Below are 24,164 nucleotides of genomic sequence, written 5' to 3' on the forward strand. Positions count from 1 at the left end.
CAGGCAGTTCTCGCTTGGACGTTCGCTAAGTATAACAGCATATAAAGTAGTGTTGATTTCCTTTCTCTTGCTTCTTCGTTTCTAATTATTTTTTAATTATGAATTAATGTGCGAGTCAGCTTTAGTTTTCTTCTTAGTCTTAATTACCGAGTGCTCCTTACCCGTGCACTGATGGTCTCCATAGCTCTCGTGTGTATCTTATGATGAGACCCATTTGTGTGATGTGGGTGTATGTCCGGAATGGAAAGCGCTAATGTCGTGTGGGTGGCAGTGAGGGGTCAGGGCACTTATGTGGGAATAATTGTGTATATAGTTTAGTTTATGAATGTGATGAGGACTAACAGTTGTTGTATTGGAGTGGTTTATACTATGTTGTGTAATGTATAGATGAATGCTTATGGAAGAAGCCATGATGAAAAATGGTCAATTGATGTTAATCTGATTTATAAATTTTCTTTTCCAGCCTCGAGCTGTTGCTGGATTTCGTGGAACAGTACGGTATGCATCTGTCAATGCACATAGGAATAGGGTGAGTAGAAGTGAGAATGTAGCCAGTATGCCACATGTATCAATACAGCATATCAGTCCTACAACAGTGCCCTTATGTTCTTTATCTAGATCATCTATATATATATATATATATATATATATATATATATATATATATATATATATATATATATATATATAATTATATTAATTTTTTTTTTTTTTTTTAACTTTTTAATGGTATTTTGCCACTTAAAAAGAACAAATGCAGAATATTAGAGGATTGGAGGGTAAAGTTTGAGCGAGTTTCTATAGGTGGCCATAGCCTTCACCCACATAATTGTTTGTCCCCACCTTTGTGTGTTAGCTGCATTGTCCATTGAGTTGAGTAAATGCCACAATCTACTTGGAGCCATTACTTTGCTCATCTTTGTTTAACCCATTTTATTAGCAGTAACTATAATGATACCCATTGCTGGACATATTGGGGAGATGGATGAAGACTGACTCTTTGAATGCCTGTTTTCATATTCCCTATGTAGGCAAAGAGTGCACCTCATTTATGACAAGAGGCAAGTCTCGACATAAATAAGGTGAACCCTATGCCGGGCCATGCACCTGGAGTGAAATCTATGCCAGCTCATAGCTCGGGTACATTTCCTGCATCATTTATGCCAGTTTTTTGGCATAAATGACAATAAACCTGATTTGTGACCAGACAGACAACTAGCATAAAATACATCTGCTCCATTGCTTTTGCCATATTTTGGCTGCAATTTCATTGATGCTGACTACACCTTCCCAGTCTTCTATTGTCACAAAATGTTTTCACGTTTAAAACTGAGGGGGGGTTTCCAGCTATTTCATGGGCTTTTTTAAAAAAATTTTTATTTAGGAAATGGGCCGTCACGATGACTTGTGGTCTCTCTTCTACATGCTGGTTGAGTTTGTGGTTGGCCAGTTACCCTGGAGGAAAATAAAAGACAAGGTATGTTTGCATGCATCCACTTAATGACTAGGGCATTTTTTTCACATACCCCCACTGCCTAAAAAAAAAAATAATTAAAAAAAAAAAAAAAAAAAATAGAAAATAAAATGCAATGCCCTTTTTATGTAAACCTAGCAATATGCTTCAGCATTGAATATGCCAATAAGCCTCCCCACTGTCAGGTTGACAGACCTGGGTTGTCTGCTCCAGTCCAAGACTGCCCACCTGACACTCAGGAGCCTACATGGCATATTGGGTGCTAAAACAGTGCTCAGGAACGGTGGGAGAGAGAAGAAATTCTTACGGTGTCAGAATCACTGAATTGACACCTATTGAGGGATACTAAGAAATGGACTCAGTGGAGATGGTAAAAGGTCTTCTTTTCTAGGATTGAGAAAAAAATTTGTAAAAGTTTTTGTGCACTTACCTTTATATTTTCTCACTATTCCATTGTGGCAACAGTCTGGTTTCCCTGCCGCATCTATTTATCCACTGGTGTTTCTATGGGGGCGTTCACACTACCGTCGGTGTCCGACAGCTAGTGTCCGCTGCTAACGTCCGTTCAAAATCTTGTGACACTATTTAAATGGACATCGGGTGTGTTCTTTTACTGTCCGTGGGTTTCCTTAACTGTCCGTTCCCAAAGATGTCCGACTTTTCAAGCGGACAGCAAAAAGCTACATATCGGGTTTTGCTGTCCGCTTGAAAAGTTGGACATCTTTGGGAACGGACAGTTAAGGACAGACACAAACAGTAAAAGAACGCACCCGATATTCATTTAAATCAACGCAAAACGTCACGGACACAGCTAGTGTCCGCTGTTAATGTCCGCACAAGATTTTGAACGGATATTAGCAGCGGACACTAGCTGTCGGACACCGACGGTAGTGTGAACACTCCCTTAGTTTCAGTCAGACACAGCCATTTCAGTGATGTAGTACACTGTAGTAAAATTGAGTAACACGTAAATAGAGATATAGTTGGGGACCTGAACTGCATTGAGGGCATCTTGAAAGCTATATCTAGCTGTAAAAGGGGATATCACTAGATTACAAACAGTCAGGAAATTCAGCTTTGTATGTGGAATTTTATTTAGTGATATTTGTTTTCATATGAATCTCTGCATTCATATGACACCAGAACCAGTGTTCCAGGTGATAGAAAACTAGACACACAGCTGCTCAAAGTAAACCCCCCTCCCTTTTGGGGTACATACTGGCAAATCTGTGTACAGATTTTCCTACGCAACAGCTTAGTTATAGTATTGATAGGGAGAACCTTAGAGTAAGTTTTCTATTAAGTAAAATAAGTTAAAGTGTATTTCAAAAATTTTCGCAAAACACAATTTAATGATTAAAAAAGTGAAACTACAATTACACTTTATAGTTTGAGCTGTGAAAAAAAATAGAACTTCTGTCTACATTATTACTATCTGACCAAGGTTGGTATACATTTACATATATACAAAATGTTTTACCTCTACATGACTGTATGGCTATCTGAACCTTGTTTGCATCTCTCATTTTACTGCAGTGAATCTCTTTTACGTGTGATGACTAGAGGCCAATGATTGGAAATGAACCTTCCTTAGGGACATTTGCTTTTGATTGTTGCCTGTTCATTTACATGCGGCAGCCATCACTAGTGAATGGAGATGAACAAACCTTGTGTCTCTGTTCAGATTGCACTTACTTGAAGCATCTTGCTCTGTTGACTTAGGTCATTGCGCTGTTGGCAAACAATATTTCTCTATGATTCTACATAAGAGATGCAAATGCCAGTGATCACCAGCACTTTTACTGGGATTGACCTTTTTAGGATTTATGGTCTCCAGTAGTTGGTCCTATTCTCTGCCCATCCATAGTATTTTAGCTGTGTTCTCATCAGTACCTAGTAACCTGAAGGTTTTTCCTCCTAGGAACAAGTTGGTTCCATTAAGGAACGCTATGAACATCGTCTAATGTTGAAGCATCTTCCCCCAGAATTTCATATATTTCTGGAACACATCAGTGGCTTAGACTACTTTACAAAACCAGATTACCAGGTATGTACTTGCACTATGTATAAAAAAAAAAAAAAAAAAATGCATTAAAGGTTCTCAGAATGGATTAAAAAATAAAAGTACAGGAATGTAACAAGCAACCATGGGGCCACATATCAAAACTTGTATTGGGGCCCCTCATGACCACCTTAACCCCTTCAGAGCCAATTTCTGTTCATCACTCCCCACATTCCAAAAGCCATAATTTTTTTTCAGTTCAGAGGCAGTCACATGATGGCATATTGTTTGCGAAACAAATTGTGCTTTTGTAATGCTACCATTCCATATCCTGTGAAATGTACTGGAAAAAATTTCAGAATGACAAAAAGACAAAAAAAAAACATTTGAGCCAATTTCTCATGGGTTTACTTTTTTACAGAATTTATGTGGCAAAAATGACATGTTCCCTGTATTCTGAGGGTCAGTACGAACACGGCGATACCAAATTTATATAGTGTTTAATGTTTTGATATTTTAACCCTTTCCCGACATCCGCCGTAATAGTACGGCACATCCCGGGTGTGTAACTATGGCGACCACCTGGAAACCAGGCGGCCACCATAGCCGCTGGGTGTCTACTGCTTTACGCAGTAGACAACCGGTGCTAATGTCCGGGGAAAAAAATGGCGGTGCCCATTTAGATGCATTTTGCCCCAGCATCTAAAGTGTTAACAGCTGGCTGTTAGCATCAAGTGCTAGTTGTATAATACAGCCAGCATTCCCCGGGTATGGAGAGGGCTCAGCTCCATTCAGCCCCTCATGCCTAATCATGTACATGTAACTGATTTTACATGACTGGATTTTTAAGTAACAAGTTCAGTACTTCAAAAAAGTTTTATTATTGTGGTCTCCATTTATACACCGTTATTTTGCAGTACTGCAATAATGCACACTGTGATGTCACAGTACAAATAATGTGCATAGTGATGTTGAGGTACTGAGGTAATGCACATAGTGATGTCGCGGTAATGCACACAGTGATGTCGCGGTAATGCACACAGTGATGTCGCGGTAATGCACACAGTGATGTCGCGGTAATGCACACAGTGATGTCGCGGTAATGCACACAGTGATGTCGCAGTACTGGGGTAATGCGCGCTTTGATTTCGGGGTATTGCACACAGTGATGTCGCAGTACTGGGGCAATGCACACAGGGATGTGGCATTACTGGGGTAATACACACACAAAGATCACTATGTACATTATGATATCACTGCTATTCCGCTCCTCCGTCCCCCCGCTGGGAATATCAGCATCGCTTCTGCCGCTGCTGGCTTAATGCAGGGCAGGGCAGCGATGTCTCAGGCACCGACACCTGTGCCGGCGTCTATCCCTCGCCGCCATCCGCCTCTCAGTGGCTTAGACTACTTTACAAAACCAGATTACCAGGTATGTACTTGCACTATGTATAAAAAAAAAAAAAAAAAAATGCATTAAAGGTTCTCAGAATGGATTAAAAAATAAAAGTACAGGAATGTAACAAGCAACCATGGGGCCACATATCAAAACTTGTATTGGGGCCCCTCATGACCACCTTAACCCCTTCAGAGCCAATTTCTGTTCATCACTCCCCACATTCCAAAAGCCATAATTTTTTTTCAGTTCAGAGGCAGTCACATGATGGCATATTGTTTGCGAAACAAATTGTGCTTTTGTAATGCTACCATTCCATATCCTGTGAAATGTACTGGAAAAAATTTCAGAATGACAAAAAGACAAAAAAAAAACATTTGAGCCAATTTCTCATGGGTTTACTTTTTTACAGAATTTATGTGGCAAAAATGACATGTTCCCTGTATTCTGAGGGTCAGTACGAACACGGCGATACCAAATTTATATAGTGTTTAATGTTTTGATATTTTAACCCTTTCCCGACATCCGCCGTAATAGTACGGCACATCCCGGGTGTGTAACTATGGCGACCACCTGGAAACCAGGCGGCCACCATAGCCGCTGGGTGTCTACTGCTTTACGCAGTAGACAACCGGTGCTAATGTCCGGGGAAAAAAATGGCGGTGCCCATTTAGATGCATTTTGCCCCAGCATCTAAAGTGTTAACAGCTGGCTGTTAGCATCAAGTGCTAGTTGTATAATACAGCCAGCATTCCCCGGGTATGGAGAGGGCTCAGCTCCATTCAGCCCCTCATGCCTAATCATGTACATGTAACTGATTTTACATGACTGGATTTTTAAGTAACAAGTTCAGTACTTCAAAAAAGTTTTATTATTGTGGTCTCCATTTATACACCGTTATTTTGCAGTACTGCAATAATGCACACTGTGATGTCACAGTACAAATAATGTGCATAGTGATGTTGAGGTACTGAGGTAATGCACATAGTGATGTCGCGGTAATGCACACAGTGATGTCGCGGTAATGCACACAGTGATGTCGCGGTAATGCACACAGTGATGTCGCGGTAATGCACACAGTGATGTCGCGGTAATGCACACAGTGATGTCGCAGTACTGGGGTAATGCGCGCTTTGATTTCGGGGTATTGCACACAGTGATGTCGCAGTACTGGGGCAATGCACACAGGGATGTGGCATTACTGGGGTAATACACACACAAAGATCACTATGTACATTATGATATCACTGCTATTCCGCTCCTCCGTCCCCCCGCTGGGAATATCAGCATCGCTTCTGCCGCTGCTGGCTTAATGCAGGGCAGGGCAGCGATGTCTCAGGCACCGACACCTGTGCCGGCGTCTATCCCTCGCCGCCATCCGCCTCTCTATTACAGCGGATGCCGGGTCTGTATTGGCGGCCCCTTCTCCCATGGGGCCGGTCCCCATGTTGCTAAACCGCCGGGTTTTTTTTTTTTTTCCAATACAAGGTGATCTAAGCAATAGACATTCCCAAAATGGTGTAACTAAAAAGTACATCTGGCCCCGTAAAAAGAAACCACTCTATGCTGCAGGGTCACCTGTCAAAGTGGCCTTGCAGCTGTTGCAAAACTACAACTCCCATATATTAAATATTTTACCCCCTATTTTCCTCCTCTAAAACCTGGAGGACCTAAAAGACGCCTTATAGTCGAGTGCGTCTTATAGTCCGAAAAATACGGTAATTTATTTTGATGTTACGCACATTATCATGTAAAGTAATTGAGGTGTATTTAGTTTTCCCCTTTCACTCCCATCATCCATAGTTAAGTTATCACTAACTGTACCCTGGGTCTCAGTGGAACATTGGGCCCCCCTAAGGGTATTTTCACGTGGAGTTTTTTGGCAGCGGATTTTGACGTGGAATACGCCTCAAAATCCGCCTGCCAAAACTGCTTACATTTACTTCAGTAGGAGCCGCTCGCTTCTTTTTTCCACTAGCTAGTAGCGGAAAAAACGAAGCGAGATGTCCTACTCTTGCCAAGGATTCCGCGGTGCGAGACTCTCACCCGATTAGACCCATTCATCTGGACCTAATCTGGAGCGGGATGCTGGTGCACTTTATCAGCATTACGTCACGGCTAGCCACGCGGTATGTTCACTCGGAATCCATTTTCTGCTGTGTGAACATACCCTTAGTTGTCTGGCTCCATAGCAGCTGCTATGACTGTTATCCTGGTAGTTATTGTCAGTTACTCATCTTAATAATGCCCTACTGCTTTCCTGCTGACACTGCATAGTTCTTGGCCGGGTATCTTTCTGTGGAAAAATGAATTTGTCGTCAATCAAGACTTTCACGAGTTGGGGGACAATAAGCAGATTTAATGTAGTGTACAGTACCATTCTGGTTTCCCCTTTCTCTGTATTAGTTTATAGTAAAAGTGTCACTACTGGGTATTGTTCCGATTAGACTAAAACAGTGTACAATAGGATAATGCAATGCTATCAGAGGCTTAACTAAGGTCTTGTGGGCCAGGGTGCAAAGAGAATTATTGATGGTGATGGCTGTGGGTGCTGCAGCAATATTTAAGTTACTTGAAAGGGATAGAGCTTTACTACCCACAACTGCAGTTATCAAGAATACGGTGAGTGAGCAGCGCCCAGCATGTAAGCAATACTGGGACATTATAATATGCTCCATAGTGGTCCCCACACAGTATTATGTGGTCCGCAGTGACCCCCACACAGTGTTATGTGATCTGCAGTGCCCCAGACGTCACTGCTGGGGCCTGTGATTGGACCTCAGCGGTCATGTGGGGCGCAATGGCGTCATTATCCTGGCGTATATTATGTGACCGCTGGGCCAAATCCCTTACCATTAAGAATCGGTATAGTGGTTGGGGAACCAGGCTTTCCCCGACCATTATCATGAAGGTCCAGGGCCCTGGCCATTTCCTGATGGTCACAGGTCCAGTACCTCTCTGGACCTGGTCGCACCCCCTGCGACTGCAATCGTTACGCAACTGAATGCGATCATATGCAAACAGGGACTGCTTTCTTTTAACCCTAAATTGTCCTTGACCAGTATTGTAACCCACAGCCCACTCCCCATATTCATTATAACTGGAATGTTCTTAAGATTTTTGTAAATCCATGTTCAGGACAAAATGGAGTATGATACTATTAACAGTCTCCACTGGTCTTTACCTCCTGGTCCTGTCTTCTTATAAATTTGACAAACTTTAGCTGGTGAATAACTGAGTGGCCATTCCTGGCATTCCTTGTGTGTTGAGAAAGAACCTGGAAGTAGAGACCAGCGGGAACTCATACAGTATTGTAACAGGGGAAGGTAGGTGAGTTTATATAAGGTGAGGGGGTTTTAAAGCCCATTCCCAGCTCACTTCAGCAACTTATTCTTCATGAATGTTGACTAAATCATAAGGCTTAGTTCACACGTAAATTACGTGTGGCTTATTTTGGCACCGGAAAAAAACGCTTCCTAATTAGGAAGCGTTTTTTGGATCTTGCCCCGCTTTTTGTGAAGCGTTTTTTTTTGTATGTTCTCCCCGTGCTTACTTGGATTTCCTCCCATTCTACAATGACATACTTAATGAAAAAAAAATACATTGTGATCCCTATATGGGGCTCATAATCTACATTAAAAAAATTAAAATGTAAAGCACAGACACGGTAGTTCTGTAGGGTGAGACACCCTTTGTGTAGTTTTACACTCTGCCTAGTTGATGAGATTTCTGAACAGAGAACCTGTCTCTATTATCTCAGAGTCCCCTAATAGAGTGCTTAAGGCTAAGTTCCAAAGTTGGGCGCAGCACCGAAAAAGTGTTGTGGGAAAAACCGTGGCATAAACGCGTTTTCCTCTGCAGACTTTCTGCTTCAATTATACCTATAGAAAAAACGCTTCAGTTTTTGTAGGTATAATTGACATGTTGCGATTTTTGATGAGGCGAGTATCTTTTTTTTTTTTTTTTTATAAATGTATTCCCATTGTATCCATAGAACCATTGGAGCATTTTTTAATTGGTAAAATTATTTTAATTGGTAAAAACCAAAAGACTGCTATTGCCAGGGACAATCATATAACACATTGTACTCTGGCAGAGCTGTGCTCATCCCCCTCCTTTGTCACAGATCAAACGGCATACAGAGCCAGAACATCATTCACTGTATACTTTAGCTTCCTGTGACTAGATGCATCAAGGAGAGAGGGTGAAATATCCGCAAAGGACAGGCGATGTGACTGAAACACAACAAGTTCTCTATACTTACTGCTCTAGAAAAGAGACCAGGCTTATTCATGAAGCTGCTTCAAAGGAAATGTAAAGGATTTGTGTTTGTACCGTCAGTTCCTACATTTTATAACCTTGGGAAATGACAGCAGGAAACTAATTGGTTGGTATATGCGATAGCGCTGCTCCTTTATGTGTTGCTTTATTTGCATCTTTTTCAAATATTTTTCTGTTTGCTTTGCAGCTTCTTATATCCGTTTTTGACAACAGTATGAAGACGTATGGTGTTGTGGAAAGTGATCCATATGACTGGGAGAAGAGTGGCATGGATGGTTCATTGACTACGACAACCACATCAACTACTCCTCAGCTTCACACTCGCCTCACACCGGCTGCTATTGGGTATGTGGGAGAAGTATATACTGTATACAGTTACTACAGACATTGAAGTAGGCTTTATACAAAAAAAGGCATAGCCATGCAGCGACCTATATTTCATAATATATATATATTTTTTTTATACCTCATTATTAAGAATATTATCTACACTATTGCACACGATTTTTATAACTATAGATGGCGCTATTTATAACTATAGGTGACGCTATTTTTCTGCATATCCGCAGTGGAAATCAGATTTCTGCCGCTGACAACACTCAAGACTTTAAGTCAATATGAGAATATAGCTATTACTTAGAAGGCAACTATATAGCGTCTGTACCATATACTTAAAGGGGTTGTCTGGCAGTGAAACATTTTAGTAATGGTATAAAATAAAAAATAAGTAAAAAAAAAAAAAGCAAGCAATACTCGCATTACTGATTCCTTGCTGCTCCTGTTCTGATGCTGCCAAGGTTCTCTGCTGGCCTTATCTTTGTGGTCCTTCAGGACATGCAGAATATGCTGCTCATCTAGTCACTGGCTACGTTGGGTCAACACTGTGGCTAGATAAGCGGATGTTTTCTGAACGTCAAGATGGACTAGAATGTAAAGACCATTGATGAACCTGTGCAGCATTGGTGACTGATGGAGCCCCATTGACTATAATAGGGTTTGTTGGGTGTCCATTGTTTTTAACTAAACCCACCAGATGAAAAAGTTGGGCTCGCAGCATTTTCATCCAGCAATTTGTGGCGGTCACTTTGCGTATGAGGCCCCACGTTGCGGAAACGCAGAGTTTTTTTTTTTCGTTTTTTTTTTTATATATTTTGTTGAGTTTTTTTGAGTCAAAGCCAAGAATGGCTACAAAAGTATTGGGTAATATATAGTAAGAACTTATACTTCTACCTTTTGCTCAGCCCACTCCTGGAATTGGTTTAAATAAATGCAGTAACATCTGCAACAAAAAAGCAGCGTTTCCGCAACATGGGGCCTTAACCTGACGGAGACTCCAGTGCAGATATGAACCCAGCTTGAGCCTTATCAAATTTTTTCCGTCACTGGACATCTCTAGTGACAGAGGTTTTTCATTTAGCTATGCCAGTGCAGAGGTTTTGAGCTCTGTGTTCCAGAAACCCTTAATTCGGCTTGGCGTTTACAGATGGAAATTCACTTTAACCCTTTTTAGTAAAAATTTGTAAATCCTTTTGATCTTGTCAGATTATTTCCTTATAATACAAAGATGATCGAAATCTGAGACCATGAAACCTGGTTTATTTTTGTATAGAATTGCAAATGCTACTCCCGTCCATGGTGATCTATTGCGTGAAAACACAGATGAAGTATTTCCTGATGAGCAGCTCAGTGATGGCGAAAATGGACTCCCCATTATGGTTTCTCCTGAGAGGCTTCCCGGATCACCCAGTCACCAGCGTCCCCAGGAAAAGGATGTTTGGGAGGAGATGGATGCCAACAGGAATAAAATTAAAATGGGGCTCTGCAAGGTACTGATATTCTCTATATACTACATAGATATCATAACTGTATAATAAATAATAAAGTGTTATTAAAGGACTTTTCTGGCTTTACCCAATCAACAACCCCATAATGTGATGCTATGGTGCCCCATGTCACCCTCCATAATGATCTCTCTGAGACTTTGCCAGAGGCACAGTCTTATAGTCATACTTCACTTTTACTTTGAAAACTATATTACATTGCAAATGCAGAAGCGTTACAGTGTATTATAGTAACAATGGTGTCACTCTGTGTTCGAGTCCCAGTATGGGACGAAATGAATGAAATAAAAAAAAAAAAATTGTGAAGTATGAAGTGACCTCACCAGGAGCACTCAGGATTAATAAAAGGCCGGAGCTCACGCCGCTGGGGGAGTGTTATAAATTTCCTCTGTGTTTACAAAAGGTGGACAACTACTGTAATGTAAACTGAATTTATGTGGTTATTTCTTCATGATGTATGAATTCATACTCTGTCTTGTCTGTCTGTTCTCAGGCCGCCACAGAAGAAGAACATAGTAATGGTCACGCAAATGGCGTACATAATGCTCCAAGTCTTGGCTCTCCTATAAGGGTCCGATCAGAAATAACACAGCTAGACCGTGACGTTCCTCTTCTGCGCAAGTTACGCACTATACACAGCTTTGAGCTAGAGAGGAGATTGACACTGGAATCGAAACCTGACGCTGATAAGTTTTTGGAAAACTGGTAAGGCATTGTTAAACTTATACTTGTATGTGGCTGTTTTATTACTATTTATCTTACAAAATCCAACTATTGATCAATAAATTATATAAAACATAAGTTATAATAATAAAGTACATACATTCTCTTATTACAGAACATTGTTATTAAAACAGAGCACATAATAAGCAATAGCTCCAATAGAACAGCTAGACCTCCTATCTGAATAGGACCACACAGCCATACATTTCTGGCAGTACCAGTGATGGATAACCAACACCGTGTCTTACCGTGTTTCACTCATAGTGAATATTTTCACCCCAGGAATGAGCAGTGGTAGTTTAATCCTAGAGAGGGTGGCATTTCAGGTAGGTCGGGAACATAGAAGTATACTCTAGATATTCCCTGCTTGAACAGCAGTAGATAGTCATTGTGAGAAGGTGACAGGTAGAATGCTGGAGTCCAGATATATCAGCCCCAGGTTTCTGACATATGTGTGGTCCAGGGCAGAAATGGAGTAGGCCTCAGCCCAGTTGTAGATCCTTGGCTCATTACTGGCCAGAAAAAGGCTACATTCCTTGCATTCCAGGCAGTTCCGTGGGGTGAAAAGATCTGTGGTTCTGGCCTGTAACCCTGAGTCCCGTGAGACAATATTGCCCCTGTTTTGTTCATGTGGCTGGAAGTAGGCCACATGTATAGTTAGGTTATCAGTTCTGTTTTAGTGGCTCAGACGAGCAGGTATTTATTCTGTTTTTGCCTGAAGTTAAGGCTGTATTTTGTTTTGCTCATTTTGTGCCTGAAGTTAAGGTTTATTTATTTTCCTGTTTTTTTTTTCTTCTAAATAAACCGGTTTGCTGCATATTTTGTGTCCCTGTCTTGACTGTTTGGGTCCGCACCACTGCTTCTACTGAGCTAACTTTTCCACATCAAGTTTAGATAGATGGTGTAGCTGTTCTTTTGACGCTATGGAGTTTATTATGTGCTCTGTTTTTATGCTGGACGATATTTTGTGATAAGAGATTTCATCTGCTTTTTTAATAAATGTTAATTTTTATATTATTTATTGATCACTAGTTGGATTTTGTGCATATTGGTGTTTTGCTCTGCTACCTATATATTGGTTTATTGACATTTTTACTTTTCATCAGACAAGACAAAAATTTTATTTTATTATGTTTTCTGTTCTTAAAGTGTTGAAAAGGTCCAAAAGGAACCAAATGTGAAAGATGCAGCTGCTGAGGGGTCTTCGCCATCTCCTTCTCAGCCAAGAAAGACCATTGTGGCACCTACCAATACTGACCATGTTTGGCATTATGATGATGAATATGTGCCAGAGGGCTCTAAACCAGGGTCTGCCAGTTCTCCGGAGCACTTGGATGGTGTAGTCAGCAATGGGTTTGTAGCAGTAAATCTGAGCTCCTGCCGGCAGGAGGTTGATTCTAAAGAATGGGTCATTGTGGATAAAGAACACGATTTAAAGGATTTTGCATCAAATGGAAATAAAGGTCAGAAGATTACAGGAAGTCCATCAGAAGAGGAACCAGAGGTACTACATGTGTTAGAAGACTCTCCTCAAGACGGACCTCCAAAACTGGGCTCATGGACAGAGAACAATAAGAAAAGTGATGCAGGAATTGAACTTGAAATCATCGTTTCTTCAGGCCCTTGTATTGATAAACTGGATCCTATGTCAGGAGCTGCTGGCCAGCTGCTTCCAGCAACACCTACAAGTCCCATGGAAGCGCAAGCCGAAGGGGCTATTACACCGGTAAGGAAGTTTCTCTTATTAAAATAGGCATCTCTGCTACAAATATCTGGTGACTTAAGGGTTATTATTCTGGCACACTGCCTTGCTACCTCATAAATACATATTATTACTCATTTCCACAGAAATATGACTAACACTTAACACTTAAGAAATAGTATTATAACTGTGCTTTTTTCCTAACCTTTAAGGGCTTGCCTAACATGATCTGCTGGGTTTCTTTTCAGCATAATTTTACTTGCAAAGTGTGAGATGCCAACACATATGTAAGCGTGGCACTGCGAGACACATACCTGTAATATAAAGATAAAAGCAAAGAACAGCACCGAGCTGCATATGGTGAAACACCGTTTGTTGCAATAAAAGGATAGGATATGAAAGCTCCTCACCTTACGTGGTTGTGATTACAACCACTCAATAAGCCTGTGAACCACTTTAAAGGGGGGGGTTCGGCCCCAAGTGTTGAAGACGCAGGATCCGTGCCACCCTTGGTGTCAGTATATAACAATGAAGACCAGAAATTAGAAGGGATCACCGCGCTCAGCCAAACGTCAAAATAGGTAATCTTTATTCATGTTGGAAGAGACACTACGCATTTCGGGCTCTCAACCCTTTATCAAGTGTATAGACTTCCTATGAGCAAAGCATCCAGCTCGACGTAAGACAGCCTGTACATTTGAGAAAGGGCTGAGAGTCCGAAACGCATAGTGTCTCTTCCAACATGAATAAAGATGACCTATTTTGACGTTTGGCTGAGCGCGGTGATCCCTTCTAATTTCTGGTCCTCATCGTTGTAATACAAAGATGGCGCTTGAACACAGTAGATGCGAGCATGCGACCAATGTGTGGTAAAGCATAGCCGCCTGTGCTATTCTTACAGTTAACATTATCTCGCACACTACAAACTATGGATGGTTACTGATTCATAATGATCTTTTATACTTTGGAAGATTTGGCATAACACAATAAAAGTGTGTGTGTGTGTGTGTGTGTGTAAATATATAATTTTTTCCCCTACATTTTGCATTATAACGTAAATAAAAAAAACAGTATCAGAAATAGCCTGTTGTAGTTGTACAACTTAGAATACCCTCTATACACTTAGAATAAGGTGTTTGGATACCTGTAAGAAGTCACCACACATGTACAGTAAAGCAATGGGCAATGTCCTCTGCTTCATGTGTGCACCACACCTGCACCAAAAACTTCGGAAAGTGGTTTCTGAAGAAGTGCCCGACCTGTGGGGCATCTGTTAGGTTCTTGTTTTGCGTTGTGCCATATCTACCAGAATATAGAACATCATTGTGGATCCAGATAACAACTTTTTTTTTTATTATTATTTTTTATTTTTAAAGCATCCAGCTTCTTATCCACCTTAGTAAATTATGCGTTTTACACTTGCATGATAGGAATCCTCTATGTTGGGGACAAGGAGAGATTTCTTAGTGTCCCCACCTCTGAAGCACAGCCATAGCCTGTAATACATTTTTTTAGTTCATGCTTGAACCTGCATTTTGCTTTAGCGTGCACCAAAGCTGGTTGAAATGAATCGGATTTCATGTATCTGGGCTCCATTTTACTCTTTGCTTGCTACACATCCTTCACTTCTGCTATGATGATTACTGGCCTTTACATACGTTATTTTTTTATTTTTTATTTTTTTCACTGTGTTCCCTCCTCACGTCATATTCACAGCTTGGTGCTTCTCACATCCCGTTATCCTCTACCTCAAGACCTGCTAGCAATCCCATGCGCTTCACAAGCCCCAATACACCCCAGTCGAGCCGTTCAGAGTCTCCACACAAGAAAGAGATTGGCATCCCCAAGAGTCACTCAGCTGAGAGTTGCTCTTCTTCCTCTCGTTCAGCCAGCCGCAGGAAGCTGCCAGCCATTCCCCATGGTGGCACAAAGTACCCCAGTGTAATTCGAATATCGAAGTCCCAGGTGAATGAATGGCTATGTCCAAAGGTCACTGTCACGTGTCTATCCGTGTCTAAGTTTTTGTATCCTCCTTACTAAATGTGGCGTTCTTTGTTCTCGAGATTCTGTCCTGTTATAGGACACAAAAAACAGAAATTTTATTCGAGTCTTCAGGACTTGTGGAACAAAAATGTATTTAACTACAGCAAAGTATTTACCTCCGAAGATTTAATTAAGATGTTCAGTGAGTCATGTGGACATTAAGGTTGTTTCATGAAGACAATTACTTATGTAACAGTAGTTGTCCTGAAAATAAGCTGCAGACTACTAATAGAACACCTAGAGTCCCTGGCAATGAGTTGTTATAGCCAAACAAAGATACAGCTGGCCATATAGCATTGCCAACCATGTTATACATGGACAAGCTGGGCCAACTAGAGGAAGAACTTGTGTTATAAAGACTGCATAGACTATATAGAAGAACTCCTATACCAAAGTGCTCCCACAAAAAAAACAACTTTAGCCTATTAGAAAGGCACATCGTGTGGTAAAGGTAATCTTCTTCCCAGTGGCCTTTTGGTCCTCAGCGGTGTCATGTGACCATCAGTTCTCCAGCTGTCAGAGCATCTTATGTGTGCGCAGGAGGTCAGCTTTTTGTTACTAGGAAACGCAATGGGAGGAGGTGAATAGAGAAGCTGACTTTTGCTCCACAAAACAGTTATTTTAGATAGAGAGTCTTACTGTTGGTCACATGTTACAGTTGAAGGCCAATAACCTGCAAACAGAGCTACTGGTAACGCTAGGTTCACACCTGCGTTCTGGTCTCCATTCTGTGGTTTCCGTCTTCTGCATGCAAGAAGACAGAAAGCACAGACCGGGTCCGGCCGTGAGCGGCGGTGAGCGTTTTATGCTCTCCGCCGCGAAACCGTTTTTTTAAAATCTGGACACAGAGTACTGCATGTCCGACTCTGTGTCCGGATTAAAAATCCTGGTTTCGCGGCGGAGAGCATAAAGCGCTCACCGCCGGACAGCTTTCTCACCCATTCAAATGAATGGGTGAGAGAGAATCCTGCAGGATTCAGTCTCCTGCTCTGTTTTATGCAGGAAACGGAAACCTGCATAACGGAGTGCCGGGCGCAGATGTGAACGAGCCCTAAGACCATTACTTTCACTGTAATTTATATCATGTACCATTCTGCCGGGCCAGTGAATAAACATATTTATGTTATAGAGATACCACAATTTTAGCATTATTGTGATTGTATCTACTATCTTATATAGAATAAGTGCACGCAGTGATATAATGTTTGATAACTTGATCTCTCAGTGCATTTACTTTCCAGTAATTGAGCTGGGACTTAATGCAACAATTTTGTGTTCTCGTAACAAAAGACCCTGACCCAACGTGCAAAATCGGAACATGTTTATCAGGATATGTATTGTTATCCATCCACCCACTGGCTGCTTTTTGGCAGTGGGATTGTTTTTGATAATATAAATGTTCTGTACAGGATTAGTACTGGGCATTACTGAAATAAGTCTTTACAGATGTCACCTAGAATAAAGGAGGTATGCAGCCTTATTGTATCAAGTTTTTAGATAGAACTTAACAGGGTGTTCAGGATTCCAAAAACAGGACGCCATTGAAGTGAATGGGGCTGGTCTGCAGTACCCCACAAAACCATTGGAGAGGTGTAGGGCTATTTATTGGAAGATTGTACGCAGATATTTCTAATCCTGTATAATGTCTTCAGTGAGAAAACAGTCTTGTCATGTTAGGGACATAAAAGAAGAGAAATCAGAATTCCATCCTGAGCCTCTTAGATTTAATGGAAAGCAGAAATGGACAGGACACTGAAAAATAAGTACACTTCTTGATATTGTGGCTGATTCACCCACAGAACACGTAGCATGAGACACGCCTGTGTATCTGAGCCTAATCCACGAGTGAACCCAATGGTGGAAAGCTGAAGGGGCAGAAAGTGAATAGGAATTTGAGGCGGAAGTCTGCTACAAACTCCTTCAGTTTCTGCCTTTTGAACTTGCTTTTAGGCAACTCTTGTCCTCTTTATAGTCACTCAAGCTGTTTATCTGCCGCAGCCTTACACATTAGCCTATGGAGAGTAGAGGAGGACCCTATTCTTTCTAGTGTCAGAAGAGCGCTTTCTCTTCCCCTCACTTCCACTGTGGCAGATGTAACAGCTGCAATTTTGTATGTCTTTTATGGTAGCTCCTTCCTCCCTCTTCCCTTCTCCGTAGACTTCTATGTAAAAGTACAATCTTCTCCACTTAACAGGCAGAGTTAAAGGAAATACAAAAGGAAAATATGATAAAAGGATTGAAAAAGGACTCCCAGAAAATCTAACATGAGTGGCCTTCTACAGTTTAGTTGTTGTGGTGTTTTGATGTATGTTTATACAGAAATCTCTGTTTTACCTCTGTTTTCAATCTGTGTTATCTGTACCATTTTAGACAAATGAATAATGGCACTTTCACATGGGCCGATGTTCGGCTGAACAATGTTTGTATGAATATTTATTCCTGGCCATTGTGCCAAGTACAAACCAGCTAAAGGCTCATTGTTTGGGCTTATAAATACTGATACTTCAGTATTTATTAACCCAAACACTGTATTTATAATTACTTAAGTATTTATAAGTATTCTCTACTTCATACTTTACACAGGCCCATATGGGAGGAAAGATCACAGCGCCAATCATACCTCCTCATATAGTTTAATTGAATATTGATACTATATAACATTACCCATTTATGCAGGAAGTTGTGCGGCCGACAGTCTTACATCATTTCTGTTGAATGAAAGATGCAGTAATTCGACAAACAACAATTTGCTCATTTATTGGCTGACGCGGTTTCACCGACTACTTATCAGCTTTTGACAGGCCGACCTGGCAGGCAATGGTGCAGACATTCCTAATGGCGGTCATATCTGATCATTGCTTGCCGTTTCTTGCCTTTATATGAAGCAGATCATCTCTACGGTGTGGAGATGAATGAACTGTCCATCTCCATACTGTTTGCCTTTGTTGGCAGCACATATTAGATACAGTGATGTGCTGCCAACAACCTCGCTTCTTTAATTCTTGCGTAAATGATGCAAGCCTTTGCACAATGAAATGGACAATTCCTAGGATCCCTTACACCACCTCTACCCACTCCAATTTTTAGTAACTGTCCTTAGGCTCTGCTTCAACTTTTCCAGCGCAGTTGGATTTTTTTCTCTAGCGCCTACCATTTCTAAACAATCAATGTAGTTAGTTTTGGTGCCTGATATGCTATGTAGACTGTGTACTATCAGATAGGAGCAGACAAGGGGGTGTAACTAAGCGCTCCAGACAGAGACAGACCGTGTCAGAGCTCAAAATCACACAGCTTTGCTGCCCCTGCCTGACACCACCCTCCTGACAGTACAGTGCTTTAACTACTACTTACTTATTACTCAGGAATGGCGCAGGCTAGAGAAAAACTTCCATCTGTGCCAGAATTAGTGGAGCAATAAATATTAAATATTGCAAAGAGCTGGACTTTGGTGGAGGAGGTGAAAGGTCCTCTTTAACTGGCCCTTGGACTTATTTATCTTTGATCATTCCTTTTATGTGATCATTGTTTGTTGGCAGCATATATTCCTGAGTGAATAGGATATGCATCGACCAATACAAGTTTCATGTAGACCACACTTATTGTCCAATATAAAAGGACCCTCGATTAACTTTATTTCAATGCCATATACTCCTGTATACAGACTCCACCCCTGAAGAGTACCGAAGTAAACGAAACAGAAGTATTAGTATTGTCATTGATTTTATTCAATCTTTCTTTACTGTTCTGTACATTTAGATGACAATTCCTCGACCCTCAGTTACATCAACACAATCTGCTTCAGACAGCTTCCCTTGTGGACCAGAGAAACGAGACCGGGACTCCAATGTCTTAGAAATGTTATCACCACATGAGAATCCAAGATATGGTACGACAGAAGATGTTATTGTCACTGCTACTAACAAAGGAAATCTGGCATTAGATTTAGATATTCAAAACCAAGCAAGTGGCAAGGACTTAGACTCGGGCAATAAAGACTTGGTTAATGGTTATGATCTAATGCCAAATGAGAAGAAAAGTGTAGAGACTCCGGTACACTCTCATTCAGGCTCTCTAGCTGAGGGCAAGTCTGATCAGAACAAGGGTTTTCATTCTCCTAGGGTTTCTCCTGGGCAGGGTAAAATCCATGACTGTGTAATAACTGATATGTATGAATCCACAAAGACCAGAACTTTTTGCTCTGTGCCAAATGAACACTCAGATCTTCAAGAAACAAAGTTGGAAGCGGTTTTAAGTCCACAAAATGTTGACATGGCAGTGCCTACAGCAACGTCCCTTGAAAAAGTTCAGCAAAACGGTTATTACAAAGATAAAAATACAGTATCTGCTAATGGCTGCCCCGAATCTAGCTTGTCTATGTTACTTGACCAAGTTAGTGAGAAGGATCAATCGAATCTTAAAAATGGAAAGCAGTTTGACTTTAGTGATGGCTCTCAACAGTCCAAAAGGGATCATACAAAGTCTTCTCTTCCAACTAGACATAGTAGGATTCCTGTATTGGCCCAGGAGGTTGATTCTGCATCAGAATCGTCCTCTCCAATATCTGCAAAGGAGAAGCTGCTTTTGAAGAAAGCTCATCAAACTGATCTTGCCAGGTTTTTAATGGAGAAACGTCAGATTAAGTCATTTTTCGGTGACTTCTCAAGTGCCTCTGACAAGTCTGTGGAGGAAAAGACTTCCCCATCAGCTGTACGTTTATCTGAGGAAGAAGTCTTCTTCATTCCCAGAACAGTCTCTGATTCTAATGTCCGGCAGTCTGACGATGGAACTGTAATATCTCACAGCCCCCAGTCTAGAAGAAGTAAGATCCCTCGTCCTGTGTCCTGGACAAGTAATGATCAGATTAGTAGTGCTCCTTCAACACCTTTCCTTCCAAGGCCACCACCAGGAAAACCACCCACACGACCTGGAGTGGAGGCACGGTAAGAGAAACTACAATAATACAGATTATTTATTATGATTTTACTTACATTTCAAGGAAAGGTAGAGAGATAAAAAGGGGGGTAGTTTAAGGTGGATTGGAGAGGGGAGTGAGAACATTTGCTGGGAGGCCATGGAGAAGAATGTTGCAGTAGACTCAGCCGGAGATTATGGACTAGCATTTTTTTTTCATTTCAAAGGTAAGAAAGGAGCGGATTTGATGGGCGTTCTTGAGTTGAAGGTGGCAGGAGGCATTGAGGAATTGGATATGTGACTTGAAGGATAGGTCAGAGTCAAAGGTTATCTCAAAGCAGTGGGCCTGTGCAATTAGGCCAAGTGTGATCCTGGTTCAAGTAGGGAAGGCGTTTGAGGTTGGGCAAAGATGGTGAACTCCGTTTTATCTGTGTTGAGTTTGAGAAAGTGGGAAGAGAGGAAGGAGGCAACAGCTGCTAGACACTCTGGATTCCTGAACAACATTGTGATAATGTCTGGTCCAGAGACATATATTTAAGTGTCGTTGACGTAGCAATGGTGTTGAAAACGGTGAGCTTTTATTAGTTGGCTGAGACTGTAGATGAACAGGAGGGGTCCTAGTTTTGGGGAACACCTACAGAAAGAAGGTCCGGTAAGAATGTGGTGTGCGAGTGGGAGACGCTGAATGTATGGTTGGTGAGGTATGAGGAGATCCAGGAAAGGGTAAAGTCTGAGATGCCACGAGATGAGCGATTTTGTAACGAGAGAATGGTCGACTGTCGAAGGAGGAGGAAAGGTCAAGGAGAAGGAGAACAGAGTAGTGCCGCTCAACTTTGAACGTTAGATTGTTCATGGCTTTGGTTAGCACAGTTTCTGTGGAGTGATGGGGTTCTGAGGCCTGACTGTAATCTGTCAAAGACTGAGTTGGACACGGAATAGGAAGATAGCTCAGAGTGGAGGTGGTGTTCTAACAATTTTGAGACATATGAGAGCAATGAGATGGGACGATAGTTGGCTGAAGAGGACTGGTCAAGGGGTGGTTTCTTAATGATAGGTGTGATGGTAGCGTGTTTGAAGGTAGAAGGGAAGGAACCTCTGGTTAGAGAGAGGTTGAAAAGATGGGTTAGGGTAGGAGTAAAGACTTCAGTGAGGTGGGAGATGAGGTACGAATGGATCGGGTCAAGCGTTCAGATGGTGGGATTGAAATTAGGATGGAGAGCTTTTCATTGTGGATGGTGGAACAATGATCAGTTTGGTAGAATAGTTGTGGACGTTGTAAGTTGAGACTGTTGTCTGTTGTTTAGTTAAGTTCTGGTTTGTTTCAAGGGGGCCCTCGAGTCAAGGACTGACTTAACAGTGGTATCACAGAACGCAGTTGCGACATCTTCGTCCTGAAGTGGGGATATGCCAGAGAGTAAAAGAAGAGAGTAAGAGAGTGGGTGGATGTTAAGGTTCCTCTGGGGGCAAGTTCAGTATGGACTTTGGGGTGGGGGTCTGTTGCAGAGGAGAGCGAAAAGAGAATATCAATAAGTTGTGGTCAGAGAGTGCAGTAGTAAAGTTAAAGAAGTTGGATAGAGAGCAGAGGCGGGTGAACATGAGGTCTATTGTGTGCCTATTTGTGTGAGTGGCAGACGAGGACCTTTGAGAGAGACCAAAGGAGGCGGTGAGGGGTAAGAGGTTGGAAGTGGAGGGGGATTTAAGTTTATGAAGATATCTGTTGGTATGTGTCCTCCATCTGTACTCAGAAGCGAAGACACTGCTGCTTCCACTATAACTGTATCACTGCTCGATTTTTATCATCCTCTCTACTGGTATGATGTTATCCTAATATTTATTTGTAATTCTGTCTCTATTCTGTCACTGTCTCTATTCCCCTTCTGTGAACTCCCCACTTTTCTCACCTGATCCTCTTCCTGTCTCTGATTCTATCTCCATATATTCCCACCCCTGTTCACACCTGTAACACATACAATTAACTTGGTGCTTGCTAGTATAAATCTAAGTGCAATGTTCAGTTCTGGTCTTGGTCAGTTCCACGCAACATCCTCAAATGCAACTCCTTAAGTGCATGGGCCAGAAGGGAACTGAATGTAACTGCAAAAATTCACCTACATAAGCATCCTAAAACATGCAACACTTACATAATGTCGCAAACAAGAATGCTTACCAGCTTTATCGCTGTTGTTCTTCCCCTACTTCTAAAAGTTCTTCTTCTACTCCAAACCACCAGTATCGGTAACAATATCTTGCTTTCAATCTGTTGTACTCCACATCTGACTTTCTCTCCCAAACCTGCAAGTTTTCCACCCCATACATATTTTCTTTTTTAATATTGATTTTGAAAATAACTTTTGACTGTCATCAAAATTGCAATGTCTTTTCCTGTCTTCTTTCCTGTAGTATACGCAGATACAAGGTTCTGGGAAGCGGGAACTCTGATTCAGATCTTCTGTCCCGTCTTGCACAGATTATTCAGAATGGGTCTCAAAAGCCACGTAGTTCTTCCCAATCCAAAAGCCCAGGTTCCCCCCACAGCCCTAAAACCCCTCCTAAGAGCCCTGTAGTTCCTCGACGAAGCCCAAGTGCATCTCCACGTAGCTCTTCTGTACCCCGTACCAATAGCTCTTCTTCATCCAGAGCAGGAAGGCCCCATCATCATGACCCCAAAAGCTCATCTCCGTATGTGGGCCGGAGCAAATCCCCACCTACCCTCTCTGGTTCTTCTTCTTCGAGACGATCCTGTCAACAGGATCACTGCTGCAGCAAACAAAGTAAGAACTTATCGAAGGGACCAGGTGGCAGTCATCACTCTACAGGGAGCAAAACCAGCCGTGGAAAACCTTCTGTCCGAGAGGTCAAAGTATCCAGTAAACTGAGCAGATAGTAACCAGGCTTTGCCGTCTCTACAGCAGTGATTTACCCATCCTCTTGTAATGCATGTTGTGTATGTCACTGTATATTTTAAAAGAAAATCCAAATCAGTGTTGGTTTTTATGTTCCTAAAAAGACTTGAAAACCTATAGATATGTCTTTGTACTGGGAGGAATGCCGAAGTTACCATTCCAGTTTTGGTCTTTGGGAAACAATCAAATGAGAACATGGGTTTAGAGGTTAGTGGAGTTGCAACCTAATTTTTTGCTGGTGGATCTGCTATTGATGTTCAGTTGAGACAACGGTTAACGGGATCATGAAGAAGTTAGAGCAGAATTTGCACCTTCTGAAACTTAGCAACTAACATCATATTGAGATATGTGCAAACTGATAAGACAAGTAACCCGATATCTAAAATAGAGAATATGCTGCATAAACCCAAAGCGGACAACCTGCGATGATCAGGCACGTGTTCTAAGATCTTTTCTTCAATTCACTACTCTGAGTTCTGTCACATAATTTTTATTATTTTATACTGTATCATTATTGTTTTTATTAGCATTACATAAGGCTCTGTTCACATCTGTATTTGGTGGTTCCCACAGTGTTTCCATGAGGTTTTACACCACCACCACCACCAATGGTAGCACTATTGTCGGGATCAGCAATACCGTAACTTGTACTTTCTTCAAGGTAATGGTGTCTGCTATGTCTTCTGGTATCTATAAATCTATTTTGAACAAGCCTTGCTCTATGACAATGTAAAACAGAAAGTTTTTGTAGGCAAATACATTCAAGACAACCACCCAAAATTGTAATGTAAAGTGGTTTCCAGGAGTGGTTTTATCAAAGAAGATCACTAGTATGTGTAATATATGGTGGAAGTAAAAATCCAGTCTACATAGGTCTTCTAGAAAAGG

General features: G+C 41.5%; 1 protein-coding gene across 2 annotated transcripts in view; it reads left to right on the forward strand.

The window, feature by feature from the left end:
• The window catches only part of TTBK2 (tau tubulin kinase 2), an 85,147-nt gene extending 61,337 nt beyond the window's left edge, over positions 1 to 23,810 (forward strand). Inside the window, exons 7-16 of one of the 2 annotated variants that reach the window (XM_075282816.1) lie at positions 464 to 529; positions 1,385 to 1,477; positions 3,396 to 3,521; positions 9,341 to 9,498; positions 10,763 to 10,979; positions 11,488 to 11,699; positions 12,867 to 13,443; positions 15,136 to 15,384; positions 19,219 to 20,402; positions 22,774 to 23,810. In XM_075282816.1, coding sequence (XP_075138917.1) covers positions 464 to 529; positions 1,385 to 1,477; positions 3,396 to 3,521; positions 9,341 to 9,498; positions 10,763 to 10,979; positions 11,488 to 11,699; positions 12,867 to 13,443; positions 15,136 to 15,384; positions 19,219 to 20,402; positions 22,774 to 23,257 — 3,366 coding nt within the window. In that variant the 3' untranslated portion in view covers positions 23,258 to 23,810. The remainder of the gene's footprint in view (positions 1 to 463; positions 530 to 1,384; positions 1,478 to 3,395; positions 3,522 to 9,340; positions 9,499 to 10,762; positions 10,980 to 11,487; positions 11,700 to 12,866; positions 13,444 to 15,135; positions 15,385 to 19,218; positions 20,403 to 22,773) is intronic. The other variant, XM_075282817.1, reaches the window with a different exon arrangement.
• Positions 23,811 to 24,164: the final 354 nt, after the last annotated feature.

Source organism: Leptodactylus fuscus, chromosome 7 (assembly GCF_031893055.1).
Source record: "Leptodactylus fuscus isolate aLepFus1 chromosome 7, aLepFus1.hap2, whole genome shotgun sequence".
NCBI classification, from domain to species: domain Eukaryota; kingdom Metazoa; phylum Chordata; class Amphibia; order Anura; family Leptodactylidae; genus Leptodactylus; species Leptodactylus fuscus.